At 37.6% G+C, this 14,579-nt stretch overlaps 2 protein-coding genes across 2 annotated transcripts in view; both read right to left on the reverse strand.

The window, feature by feature from the left end:
* The window catches only part of tc2n (tandem C2 domains, nuclear), a 10,127-nt gene extending 9,766 nt beyond the window's left edge, over window positions 1-361 (reverse strand). Inside the window, exon 1 of the mRNA XM_077539042.1 lies at window positions 148-361. The gene's annotated coding sequence lies outside the window, so the exon portion shown is untranslated. The remainder of the gene's footprint in view (window positions 1-147) is intronic.
* A 675-nt stretch (window positions 362-1,036) lies between these two features.
* On the reverse strand, window positions 1,037-12,743 carry fbln5 (fibulin 5). Its single transcript, XM_077539787.1, has 11 exons — window positions 12,609-12,743; window positions 12,436-12,490; window positions 11,150-11,198; window positions 10,522-10,860; window positions 6,390-6,512; window positions 5,835-5,951; window positions 5,443-5,559; window positions 3,989-4,111; window positions 3,753-3,879; window positions 3,481-3,676; window positions 1,037-1,483 (listed from the first exon to the last, which is right to left on the reverse strand). The coding sequence occupies exons 1-11, from the start codon at window positions 12,653-12,655 to the stop codon at window positions 1,322-1,324; spliced, it is 1,455 nt and encodes a 484-aa protein (XP_077395913.1). The 5' UTR covers window positions 12,656-12,743; the 3' UTR covers window positions 1,037-1,321.
* Between the last annotated feature and the right edge of the window lie 1,836 nt (window positions 12,744-14,579).

Genomic DNA, 14,579 nt, shown 5'->3' on the forward strand with positions numbered 1-14,579 from the left:
CGCTTCAGAGTCTCACCATAGAAGTGAAAGTGGAAGGAAGTTGTAATTAAAAGAATTAGTCAAGCGTAAAATGATGGGAAAATGTATCCCAAATGTGTGGTTTGCAAAAAAAAAAAAAAAAAAGATCAATAAAAAGTCAAGACTCACCCAGGCTGTGTATTCTTTCATTGAAGAGAGGATTTCTTTTTTTCTTTCTTTTTTTGTTTTTGCTGCTGGTGCGCCTCCAGGCCAGTCAAGTCAACGCAAGAATGACGAGAAATGCCAGCCGGTAAACGTTTATGCTCCTCCTCCTCCTTTTTTTTTTTTTTTTTCTCCTCTCTTCCCTTTTGAATCTGTTCACGGGAGAAGTGGATGGCTGTTGTGTGGAACGTCGTGGAACTGCACGTGACTGCACAATGCAAACATGTCAACAATGAGCATGTGGATCTGAATGATATGATTCAATATAGAAAAATAAATTAGACATATTGTACATGATTTTCTTTCACTGTAATTCATTTTTTTCCTCGCTTAAAAATCAATCTTTTATTCAAGTCTTGTTAATTGCATCTGTTGCATGTGCGTGTACACAATACAAGCTATCAAATGTCTTTCAAAAGAGCAAATGTCCAAAGCTCCTCCTCCGCTCTTGATGTGGATGTGTCTAATTCCCGGACTGATGCAGCGTTTGTGCCCTTCCCTGAAGTGCAAAGAGCACAGATTTAAATTTATTTCCTTTGCCTCAATGCTGATGTCATCATTATTTTCTTAAGGATCAAGTTGGCCTCACTCTCCAACTATTGAGGGAAATATCTACTGTATAAAAAAGTGGGCGGATGGATGTTTTTGAGGTGTTATTGATCACAAGTCTTCTCTTTAGCAGGTAAAACGGATTCTCTGTCGGGTTTAAGTCTGGAGATTGACTTGAAAAGTCAACAAACTTTTACTTGTAAATGGTTGTCTTATTGTCAGTATTTCAGCTCAGCAATAGAAGTGGTACAGGAAATGAATGAATAGGGTGAATTAGAAAATAAATGAAAGCAAAAAGGCGCTGCAGTGGCTTCAGTGGCCTGCTCATACAGACGTTTATTGGAATCAATAATTCATGTTTGATGATACACAATAAAAGTCCTGTTCACAGCTGATCTGAAGGGAAAAAAGATGCAGCGGCGTCTGTGCTGAGAATACAAACATTTGCGGTGCTTCTAAGAAGAGGATGCCAGAAATTGTACACCGGACGCATCCCGCTACAGCGTCCATCTTGCCGCCTTAAGAGCTCAGAGTCCATTAAGGCGGGGGCGGGGTGCGTTCCGTCGGGCTCGTTCCCGACCGTGACGGCGCATCAGAAGGGGTGCTCCGACACAAAGATGGACAGCCGGATGATTGAGCTGCCGCGGAAGTTGATGACGTTGTTGACCGTCACCATCTCCAGGTCCAGGACCACCTCTCTGGGACCCTTGATGGGCCGTGACAGCACAAGTGTGGCACTCATGTTGCTAGTTTGCTAATGAAGACAATGGAAAAATGTGTTAAAAACACAAACATAAAGCATCACATGCATTTATAATGAGACATTTTCAATTTCTAGAGAAATTGAGTGTGAATGCTGAAATTCTAATGATTCGTGGAATGATTTTGAATGTTATGTTACGGCATTGAAAGATATGGAATGATGCGGAATGATCATGACGAAAATTGAATAATGTTGAATAATATGTAATGGTATTGGTGAAAAATGTGCAATATGTTGGTGAAAAATGTGGAATGATATTGGTGAAAAATGTAGAATGATATTAAATAATGTGGAATGAACTGGGGGAATGAGGAATATGTTGGCAAAAACATGGGGAATGATTAGTGAAAAATGTGCAATATATTAGTGCAAAATGTGGAATGTTGTGGAATAATATTGGTGAAAAATGTGCAATATATTGTTGAAAAATATGCAATGATATTGAATAAGATGGAATGATGTGGAATGATATTGGGTAAAAATAAGCAATATGTTGGCAAAAAAAAAAGAATTATTTTGGTGACAAATGTGCAATATATTGGTGAAAAATGTGGAATGTTGTGGAATGATATTGGTAAAAAATGTAGAAAGATATTGAATAATGTGGAATGAAAGGGAGGAATGAGGAATATGTTGGCAAAAAATGTGAAATGTTGTGGAATGATATTGGTGAAAAAATGTGCAATATATTGTTGAAAATATGGAATGATATGGAATGATGTAGAATGATATTGGGAAAAAATAAGCAATATGTTGTCAAAAAAAATTAATTATTTTGGTGACAAATGTGCAATATTTGGTGAAAAATGGGGAATGATATTGGTGAAAAATGTAGGATATAGAATAATGTGGAATGAACGGGAAAAATGAGGAATATGTTGTCAAAAAATGTGGAATGTTGTGGAATGATATTGGTGAAAAATGTAGAATGATATTGAATAACATGGAATGAACGGGAGAAATGAGGAATATGTTGGCAAAAAATGTGGAATGATATTGGTGAAAAAATGTGCAACATCCATCCATCCATTTTCTTATTCCTCACAAGGGTCGCGGGGGTGCTGGAGCCTAACCCATCTGGTTTCGGGCAGTAGGCAGGGGACACCCTGGACTGGTTGCCAGCCAATCGCAGGGCACACAGAGACGAACAACCATCCACACTCACACGCACACCTAGGGACAATTCGGAGCGCCCAATTAACCTGCCATGCATGTCTTTGGAATGTGGGAGGAGACTGGAGTACCCGGAGAAGACCCACGCAGGCACGGGGAGAACATGCAAACTCCACCCAGGAAGGCCGGAGCCTGGACTCGAACCGGAGTCCTCAGAACTGGGAGGCGGACGTGCTAACCACTAACTCAACGTGCCAATGTGCAACATATTGTTGAAAAATATGGAATGATATTGGGGAAAAATAAGCAATATGTAGGCAAAAAATGTGGAATTATTTTGGTAAAAAAAATGTGCAATATATTGGTGAAAAATGTGGAATGATATTGAATAATATGAAATGTTGTGGAATGATATTGGTGAAAAATGTTCAATATGTTGGCAAAAAATGTGGAATGATGTGGGATGTTATTGGTGGGTAAAATGTGGAATTTTTGTATGGTGAAATTTCTGGAATGTTGTAAATTGTTCCCAAGGTGAAAATTGAATGAATGCGCTGAAAATGTAATAGCTGGAATGAGAACAATGTGGCTCTGCTATGATGAATGCGCCATTGTGAAAGAATGGGGCATTTTTGGGTGGAAAATGTGTAATTGTGGAAAAACTGTGAATTTTTGGAATGAGAAAAATAATACCATGGATGCTGTGAATTTTTCAAATATTTTGAACGTAGAATAACATGAATTGGATGAATTACGTGGAAGGAGATGCTCATCAAAAAAGTAGAAGGAATATTTGAAATAGTGAGTGAGTGGTCTTGGCACCACCTGCTGGTAGTTTTCTGCACTGACAAACGACGTGTGACAGCTTTACTGACCCTCATGTAGAACTCTTGCCCCTCGTTGCCCGACTTGATCTGGAAAATGTAAAAGGCGCCCGGGTAGCGCGTCGTGGCCTGCATCTGGAAGATGTCGGCGGGGACGCTGCGCCCGGACGACATGTCCATGTGTCGGTACAGGATGGTGAAGGGCTGATCCCTGCACGCGGGGTTGCCCGTGGTGCACATGCACTGACTGCGCACACCGGAAGAGCAGAGTGTGTGAGAGCGACGCTTTAAGTGCCGTCGCGTTACATTACAAACTCACTCACTTGTCGCCCACTTCAACGTAAGGAGGCGGACACTGTAAAGGAGCCAGGCATGTGTGGCCTCCCTGGAAATTGAAACAGACTCGGTCTGTTGTACAGGTGTTGTTACCACTCTCACACTCATTGATATCTTCAAAATCAAGCACACGACAACACCACTCGGGGTCAGTTCAAACATCGGAGTGCACAGGAACGGCTTTTGATTTGTTTTCGAAGCAACTTTTTTTTTGTATTTGTACCTTCGCAGCTGCGCCCGTCCTCGAAGACGTAATAGCCGGGCGGGCAGATGCAGTTGAAGGAGCCCGGAGTGTTCACGCATCGGTGCTGACACAGGAACTCGGAGAAGCTGCACTCGTCCACGTCTGCAGGAAGTTAAGAAAATGTGATTTCTTTTTATGTAAATACATTTAAAAAATGCAATTCGAAAGACTCCAGGGGAGCAGTCACCGAATACAGGATATACATTTGTTTTGTTGCAGTTCATTGCAACAATTTTGCCCTGCAATAAAGTCAGTAAGTTTAAATTTAGTACAAATCATTATTAAATAGAATATAAAGAATTAATACTTCGTTGCATCGTTTTCCATTCATTGCTACTCATTCATAGCCCATGTTGACCACCGGGAGGCAGTATAATACAGTCATGAAGACAAAATGAAGATTTTCACAGTTCGGATGTACTGTAAATTATTGTAGTCATATTAAATAAAGTTTTGCAGGGGATTAAGAATTTATACCTGAGTAGAGCTCAGACTCATACCAATGATCCACATTCAACATTTGTATTGACATTAGCCAATGAATGACTGAATCAACTAGAAAGCGTTGATCAATGTACATGTCATAGTCCAAGAAAGGAAAACTCACAATTTGATAAAAATTGATGAATGTTTTTCCTCTTTTGTCCCATTTTAAATCTATCTACATTGCTACTAGCCTCATTCTAGCTAGCACTAAGCTAGTTTGTCATTTTCAAATTCCCTTTTGTTTGTTGCTAGCATGGCGTTAGCCAGCTAATAGTTAGGTGTTAGCCGACCAAACATTCCTGTTGATAGCACAGTGTTAGCCGACAGTGAGACATTAGCCTACAAACTGCTATTAACTACTTTTGGGCATCCACTCAAATGATCAGAGTACATGCCGTTCAACAAAAATATGTTATGATGCGTTCTGACTTGAATGGGAAAATCCTCATTTGGCGTTTGTTTTCAATGTCCTAAATACTATATCTATTTACATAGGCTATGTTATATAACACTTTGATGTTATTTGTCAGTGTTATCATGAAAAAGTAGTTACTTCACTTATTACTTGGTATGAAAAGTAACTCAGTTACTTTATGTACTTATTTATGTACTTAACTGTGTACTTATTTGGTTTTGAAAGTAACTAGTTAGATTACAAGTTACTTTATTAGTTACATTCACAATAACAGTTAATTTAGAGGCCTGTTGGTTGTGGGGAGCTAGTGATTGGTCAACAATAGCCAGTCTCAGGATATGACAAAACAGCTTATTACTATTTTTTTATTTCATGTTTCTATTATAGTCTTTATCTTGTTTCTAGTGATTATGTCTTTTATTCTTTTTAATTTTGTTTAACTTCTGCTTAATCCTCAAGTCAAATATCCTCTCATTTTTTTGTGAATTAAATATAAGAATTATTCTTGATTTTGTACTACGGTTCGGCTTACCATTGCATGAGGTTCCATCGGCCGCCAGTTCGAACCCTTCGTCGCAGTTGCACATAAAGGAGCCGTGGTTGTTGAAGCAGCCGTGACTGCACGGCTCGTCCGCGCACTCGTCCACATCTAACGCACACACACAAAATTTTGTGCAACAATTCCGGGAACTCTTCCTTTCTGGAAATCTTTCCAAACAGATGATGTGAATTTGCATGTCGTTAAGGTTGCGTAAGAGCGATTCTCTGGAGACGGTCGGGAAACATCACAGCCTTCGACTTTATGTCCTATCGTAAGTTTTTTTTTTTTTTTTTTTTTTTTTAAGTGTCATAAAACATCACACGCTAGCTAAGATTGTGGTTACAAGGTGTAGTTGGGGAAATACGTGATGTCAGCGAACGCACCTTGGCAGCTGCGGTTGTCCGGGTTGAGTACAAAGCCTGTGTTACACGAACAGGAATACGAGCCCGGCACGTTGGCGCACAGCTGCTGGCAGTAACCATAGCGACACTCGTCGATATCTGCAAAGAAAACGATTTGGACACATGGTGGCAATTAATAATCATCTGGTTTTATACAATTGTGAGCATTCAGTTGGAAAGAAATTTGCCTTTACATAAAGCGACCACATGAGGGCACTGTTTCCCCTTTAAAAAACAGGGGAACAATCTTGATGGGGCACAGTGGACAGATGCTAATTTTGTTTTAATATAATTTTAAAAATACATATTTTTAATTTTGTGGCGGATGTTTTCACTTTATTTATTTTTTTAAAGTCAACCCCCGTTATCATGGAAATAATGGATTTTGTGGGTTCAGAAAAGAAAAGAAAAGAAAAAAAAAGAAAAAAAAAAAAGACAACAACAACCAATAAAAATAAAGGCCTGAAGAGTAAATGACTGGTGCGGTGTGTCACAACTCGATTAAACCTGTAGGCCGACCAATAAAGCGCATCACACCTTGACACTGGCCCCCGATGAGCCAGAAGCCTTCGGTGCAGGAGCAGGTGTAGCCACCCGCCGTGTTGATGCACACCTGGGTGGGGTTGCAGTGGTGGGAGTTGGTCTCACATTCGTCAATGTCTGAAAGAATAGAACAAAAACACAAGATGGAGTAAAAAAAAAAAAAAAAAAAAAAAACAATTAAAGAATCACATTCTTCTTGTTCACATCACAATCAGGAATGACTTTCATTTTTCATGTTTTTAAATTGCTGGTTTTAAAGCATCTGCACTGAAAACTGAACTAGAGAGTACTCCTACATTTTATTAATATATGAAGCACTGTAAATAAAAAAAAGAAAAGATAAACATAGAAAACTATTAACACAAATTTTACTCAATGCAAGAAATTCAGAATAATATAAACAACATGAAAGGGGGATGGTGCAATAGGGTGCAATGTCTACTCCTGACCAGCAGAGGTCAGTGTTTGCTGCCTAAAGAGAGGCTTGCATTTTAAAATCACAAGAGCCACAACAACAATAGTATGACAGTGAACATTATAATTTGAAAAATAAAAAAGTATATTTTTGTGTTTTACAGATAAAAAAAAAACAACAACAAAAAACAAAACAAAAAACTGCGACAAATTCCTATAAAAAAAAAAAAAAGTCACTATCCTGAACACAAAAAAAAACTAAGCATCAGATGTTGAATAAATTATTGGCTTCAATGATTGATATGTAACTATAATAATTCAATAACAAAAAAAAAAAAGTTCAAGGCAAAATCTCAATTTCTTTACACCAACGTCACTCACCAGGCAAGGCCCCGCCTTTAAAGCCAAACACATTCAAAGTCACAGAACATTAGAACATGAGGATGGCAGACCCAAGGGGACATAAATAATATCTGAACCTCACACCTACATGTTGTGTGCAAAATCACTTTTTATAATATTTGATTCGGGAAAAAAATCAATAGCTGCAGCCCTATAATAAATTTAACTCGTAAAAAAGTCATTAAAAATAAAAAAATATATAAAATAAAAATTTTATTAAATGACTGACTTAAAAAACAGATGACTGGAGTTTTGCATAATAATTGTCATGGAGACTGTGTGAAAGGGGCCTTTGTGAAAAATAAATAAATAGAAAAAGTGTACTGTGGCGTGAGTGCAGTCAAAGTACTGTATTGTTGGAGGTGTTTCACTTTCTTCCAAGTAATCCCAGAAATGTCCCAGCTGCCCCCCTCCCCGCCCCCTTCTTCACCATGTTTTATTCCCCCCCCACCCTCCGGCCTTTGTTTCAAGAACATTCCAGGTCGGCGCTGTCAGCTATCGGCCGCTATTTTGTTTTCGTTCCGCATTAACAGATCGCTCCGATTGCGCCGCATAATTCCTCCGACTTCCTTAAGAGGCAATGACAAAAATGTAGCAGGCCGGAGGGAAGCGGAGGGCGGGGGCTTCTTGTTTGCTCAGGCGATAAGCGGGACCGGCGATAAGCGGGACCCCTTCAGGGAACCGAGTCGGACCACCGAAAACGAAGTCGAGAAGAATTATGTGAGAGACTTCTCATTTGATGCTTGAGTCTAAAAAACAAACTTCCTCCATAGGAAATATGTAATTATACAATATTTATTCTATTTAATATTTAACTTATTATTATTATTAATTTATTGTATATAATAATACATATTTTTAAAACAGGACTTTTAATCTACTTCAATTCAGGCATCACTTTAGATAACATTTTAAAACCCGTAACAAGGAAAAAAAAAAAAAAGTTAACACTATATTAAATGCATTATATTACCACTATATTAAATTACTACGACTTAGTGTAAAAATAAGTCAACCACTTAATTTTAAAAGCAAACGATGACATATATGGTGAACATAAAATTAAGAAAAAGATCAATCAGAGCAGATTTTATTGTTTTACTATTACTGTAGATTTAAAAAAAAAAAATCCTTAATTTTTGCTCGAACTTTTTTATTTTAAATAAACAGAAAATCAGGGGAAAAAAAGAACACATTTTACATTTAAAAAATATTTTTAAGAAATACTTTAAAAACAATTTTTGATTCTTCATTTTAAAAATGAATTTATAATTGTTTATTTTTTTTCCAACATGTTTAAAACAATATCTGTTATTGTCAAACTACTAAACATATATTAACACCTTTTTTTTATAAATACGTTTTAGAATTTTTAAAAATATGTCATGTATATTGGCATATGTAAAATATGGCCACCCTATACATATATTGAAAAAAGAATAGACTTTATATTACATTCATACCATGAATACACACACACACATATATATATATATATATATATATATATTAAACCAGTTAAATGAACATTAGAAGAAAAATGTACTTGGAAAGTGGCAAAAAAGCCAAAGAAAAAGCAAAAGCACAAAGCTCAACATGCCATATTTGCTGATCATGGCTCTCGTTTCACAAAGCGACATTTTAAGTGACTTATTTCTCCCAAATTTTACCATTTTGTTTCTTCTTTACTCTCCTGTTTCCTCGAGGGCCCATAAAAGTGTCAATAACTAAATTCTGTATCGTCATATTTCAAACCCACAGACAAAATAACGTGTGTAGTGCCTCCAACTTGGACCCTCCCCAAATTACAGTAGCTTCAGGAATTTCTGGCAATTAGTCTGTCCTAAATGTGCCAACAATCTCCCTTAATATGTTCACATCTGTATGAGGACTTCTATTGACGATAACCAGCGTAACTACCACAAAAAAAGGCGGCTGAATTTATAGTCGCCGTCGCGTCCCTCAAAGCCGCGTTTATTCCGCGTCCAGACAGGAAGTCTGGAAGTGGCGTCATTACATCATCATAACACGCCGGCGGGCTTGATGTGGAGGAGCTCGTAATGAGCACACACACAAGCGGGCCTGTTCTACGTAATACAAATACGGCAACATGACTTCATGTTTGCCGCTGGCACGCGCTCGTTGACGCAAAAACAAAGCGCCCTTTTCAGGAACACTTCATTAGGTACACCTGGACGCCTTTCATAACGTATGACAGAAAAATAGTGCACTTGTCTAATACAGTGACAATGTGGTTGTTATTGTTGCAGTTTGCATGCATCATATAAAAAAAGCTCTTTGGCAACATAAAATGGTCTGCACAAAAAAGGAGCATTATTATCCTTGCCGAGGCATAATTTCAATGCAGGTGTACTGTAATATTTTGGTTGGTTGACATTTGGCTTGGAGAGAAACTGTCCTTGTCCTTGGGGAATTTTTATTTATTTATTTATTTATTTTTTTAATACCAGAAAAAAAAATAATATAATGACGCTTGTACGCAGCGCTGGATTAAGGCACAGGTGAAAAAATAAATAAATGAATTAAACAAATAGTTTTTGGCTTTCAAATCTTTTATTAAAAAAAATATATTCTTATTTAAAAAAAAAGTAAAGACCATTTAAATATACATTTAAAGGAATATTTATTTATTCGAAACTACATAATAGCTATTTTAAAATAAATTAATAGTTGTGAAATACCTTTATAAATTAAACTACACTTTTATATTTATATATTTTATATAAATATTTTAACAAATTTATTATTTTGTAATTTCAAACATTTTTTTTTTATTAAACAACAAAAACAAATTCTTATTTTAAACACGTTTGTTTGTTTGTTTGTTTAAAAAAAAATGCTTTTTGTCCAAATAATAATTTCTTTTAACTACAACAGTGGTTTTTAAACTTTTGACACCAAGTACCACCTAAAAAAAAAAGAAGAAAAAAAAAAACCTCCCCACCCCAAGTACCACCATCATGAGCAACATTAAATACAGCTTAAATATAGAAAATAAAACTGTACTTAAATGATTATATTAAAATATATTACATGCAAATTATTTTTTTAAATATTTAAATGTTGGAAAACAAGCATTGCTGAAGGATTAAAAGAAAATTTATCGTACTGTGCTAGATTAAAATGGAAAAAAAAAAAAGGCATTCTAATATTATGCAATTAGAAAATTGAATTCAGTGATTCTTTCACGTGACACTAGAGGGAGCTCATGCAGGAAACGGATTGAAAATAATGACTCGCAAAACCTTCAAATTGAAACACACAAAACATGGAAATAAAAGGAACTCACCGTTGCAGGTTCCGTCGTCCGCCAGCGTGTACCCGAGGATGCACGGCACCGGGTAGCTCACCTGCGGGTAGCTTGGTTCAGGTGACCTCGGGAGAGCCGGCACGTAGCTGTCCGGCTGGCTGGCAGACGTGCCGGCAGATGTGCCGCCGCCACCGCCGCCGCCGCCCACCCCGCGGCCCTGATAGGCCGGCTCGGGCTGCGCCTGCGGCACCGTCGGGGGGTCGGCCCCATAGGGTTGGCTGTAGAGGCCGCGGGGCAGGCACAGGTAGCCCCCGTTCTGGTTGACGCAACGCATGTCGCCCCTGCACGGGTCCGGAAGGGTCCGACACTCGTCTATGTCTGCAAGGTGGACACATTCACGTGAGCGTTCATCCATTTTGGAGGTTTACTAAGCAACCCAAAAAAGCATGAACCCTTTAAGAATGTTTGACTGAAGACTTATTTCTACATCCTGGCATTTGGTGGAATGACAAACTAGTTTCTTATCCCCATGATTGCACCCACAGACGCAACCAAACCACAACAGACACACGTAAACCACAACATGGCGGGGCACAGAAGAACCCTGTAAGGAAAGGCACCCAGGAGGAGTTCGTCCTACTTTAACAGCGCAAGATTGTGCACTTACCTACGCACTGTCGTGACCTGCGGTCGTATCTGAAGCCGTCTGTGCACGTCTGCGCGGTCACCAATACAAACAGAATCTGGTTAGTGCATGACATCATGTGACGTTTGCAAGTAATTTATTGCTGTAACTACAAAAACAACATTCATAAAACTCATTTAAACACATATCCGATTGACTTACTGTATTTTACTGTACATCAATTAAAAAAAAGAAAACTTAAACCAAGTGCAGCCCATATAAAATATCAATTATTACAAATAATAATGTTGACGAGGAGGTTGACGAGGTTGATTCATGATTGCATCATAAACCCTGATCAAATTAAATATGTATGCCTTGTAATTTTATTCATTTTGGGGGAAATACTGTTGAAATCAGTAGAAATTGTCATAAATGGTAAAAAAAAATTCATCTTTATCTTCTAATTTTTACAGTCGCTGTTTTTGGTAACACTTATAATAACTATCAGGTATAACTAGTTAATAGATCCTTAATAAACTGCTAACTAATTTATTTAATAACAGTTAATGAGGAATAGTTGCAACTTAAAGATAATGTTCCAATAACATATATAAACTATTAACTGATACTGAAGTCAATACTAATTTACTAATAGCTTGTTTATGACCTATTACTCATTTAGTAGGTAGTTATAAATCATTAACTACAACTCATTATCTAACAGTTTATCAATGATATATATAACTATCTACAAGCATCATTATAAATCCTTAAACTGTTAACACATCATTAATGATTCATTAACAGTTTACTAATGATCTATTAACTAGTTACTACATAGTTATAAAGTATTACCTTGTTTTTCTTTTTAAAGACACTTTTTTTTTTTTTTTACCTTTAACAGTGACTGTATGAACAGATTTTTTTCTTTTAATAAGTGAACTAAATTACTGGAAAACAAATTAACTTCATGCAAATATGTTTACAACTATCAATCATGGAAGAAATAATCCTTAGCAGTATTTTCTCCATATATTTCCCGAATGGTGTCTTTAAAACATGTTCAAAGATATTTTATCAAGTCGCCAGTAGTGTGTGAACTACCTATAGATGTATATATATTTATATATACACATACGTGTATATGTATATTTACACACCTCATGTTTGTGCTAAGTTCAAATGAATGAAAAGTACACTAAAAAATACCTTTAAAACTGTGTTAGTGATTTTAAAATGTTCTTGCCAAATGTGTCATGTAAACAGTGCATAACTGGCTGACTTATTTTTATTTTTTAAGTGAAATATAGAATAAAAGTGCTTACCTGGCTGTATGCTGACTGGATACAAAGCAAAATAAATAGAAAAGCCGCCACCATCCTGCAAGAAGATACGTCCACTTATTTCACTTTTAGGGTGCACTACAAACTTCCTGTTCGTCAAAAACAACAACACTAAAATCAAAACAAAACTAACAAAAACCAGATCCGATACTGACCTGGCGCAAAGCGCGAAGCCACGTATGTCACCGAGCGTGTTTTTCATTTCCTCCGCAGCTCCTTTCACTTCGACGACCCTGAAAACGTTGACCCCTCCACCGCCGCCTCAATCAGCTAAGACCCCCACCCGCACGATGTCATACACAACTAGCCCCCCACCCACCCCCAAAGTGGACCGAGGCGCTACCGGTGTCGCCACTTTTTCTTGAAAACGTTGATTTTGCTATGCCCCCCCCCGCCTCCTGCCTCACTCCACAGCTGGATCCCATCAGACCAGGAAGGGACGCCCCCCCCGCCTCACATCAATTTAACCCACCAACAGGGGGCAGAAATACTTTTATTGTATTTTTTTCTTGTTCCTCCAATTTACAAAAAAAATGTCCCAGGATTTACAGTAAGATAAATGTACAAACAAGTCTGTAAATATAAATATTTCTATCAAGCATGTACACTCCTGATTATACAAGTTATTTGCACAAAATAACAGGCACTTGGATGTCCTACTTCATAAGCAGTGCCCGTATATAGGGAAAAAAGCAAACAAAAAAAACCCAATCCCGCCCAATAAACAAGCACAATTGTGTAATAGTAGCATCGTTTGCGTGCACCCGTTATGACTTGAACACGTGTTGTTGTGTAGTCTGCGCGGGTTACCGCAACCGCAGAATGCTTGGCGACTCCGCTTACTTGCATGCTCGACATCACTGTCATAAAATAAAGTAGTAGTAAAGAGGGGGAAAAAATTTAGAAAATTGAGACGTTCACAAGGTCACTTGGGTTGAGAAACAACGCAGCTGGAAAAGTTTAAAAATCCAATTAAAAATGGAAAATGTGCTTTTCTTCCCTTCCGACCATTCACGGTAGATTGTTGGCATGTAATGGTTCGATTTAAATAAGCAAGTTTCCCTTAGCAAACGTGAATTTGGGGAGGCATGTCAATTGTTTATGAAAACAACTTTTTTTTTTTTCTCCACTTCAAAATGTGCCATTTCATGGTAGATTGCTGTCACACAGTGGATCAATACAAAAAAGCTAGTTTCCCTCTTCAACGTAAAAATTGGCTGACATTTGGGAGGCAATCTGCTTTTTTCTACCTTCCAAATGTGGCCTTTTACGGAAGATTGTTGTCATGTATTGGGTCAATTCAAATAAGCTAGTTTCCCACAACAACATAAAATTTGGCAGGTATTTGGGAGGCAATCTCCTTTTTTTTCTACCTTCCAAATGTGGCATTTTATGGCAGATTGTTGTCACATAGTGGGTCAATTCAAATAAGCTAGTTTCCTCAGCGACATGAAATTTAGCAGACATTTGGAAGGCAATCTGCTTTTTCCTACCTTCCAAATGTGGCCTTTTATGGTAGATTGTTGGCACGTAGTGGGTCAATTCAATTAAGCCAGTTACCCTTAGCAAACGTGAATTTGGGAGGGCATGTCAAATGTTAATGAAACAAAATCAACTTTTTTTTTTTCTCCACTTCTAAAAATGTGCCCTTTCATGGTAGATTGTTGTCACATAGTGGGTCATTACAAAAAAGCTAGTTCTCCTCAGCAACATAAAAATTGGCTGGCATTTGGGAGGCAATCTGCTTTTTTCTACCTTCCAAATGTGGCCTTTTACGGAAGATTGTTGTCATGTATTGGGTCAATTCAAATAAGCTAGTTTCCCACAACTACCATAAAATTTGGCAGGTATTTGGGAGGCAATCTGCTTTTTTCCTACCTTCCAAAGTGGCATATTATGGCAGATTGTTGTCACATAGTGGGTCAATTCAAATAAGCTAGTTTCCCTCAGCAACATGAAATTTAGCAATCTGCTTTTTTCTCCCTTCCAAATCTGGCCTTTTATGGTAGATTGTTGGCACGTAGTGGGTCAATTCAATTAAGCCAGTTACCCTTAGCAAACGTGAATTTGAGAGGGCATGTCAAATGTTAATGAAACAAAATCAACTTTTTTTCTCCACTTCTAAA

Source organism: Festucalex cinctus, chromosome 12 (genome assembly GCF_051991245.1).
Source record: "Festucalex cinctus isolate MCC-2025b chromosome 12, RoL_Fcin_1.0, whole genome shotgun sequence".
NCBI classification, from domain to species: Eukaryota; Metazoa; Chordata; class Actinopteri; order Syngnathiformes; family Syngnathidae; genus Festucalex; species Festucalex cinctus.

Coding starts and splice junctions, on each gene's coding strand:
- fbln5 (XM_077539787.1), bottom strand. CDS start 12,655: ATGAAAAACACGCTCGGTGACATACGTGGCTTCGCGCTTTGCGCCAG. Junction 5,560..5,834: donor GGACAACCGCAGCTGCCAAG/GTGCGTTCGCTG, acceptor TGTGTGCGTTAG/ATGTGGACGAGTGCGCGGAC. Junction 3,880..3,988: donor GGACGGGCGCAGCTGCGAAG/GTACAAATACAA, acceptor TTGATTTTGAAG/ATATCAATGAGTGTGAGAGT.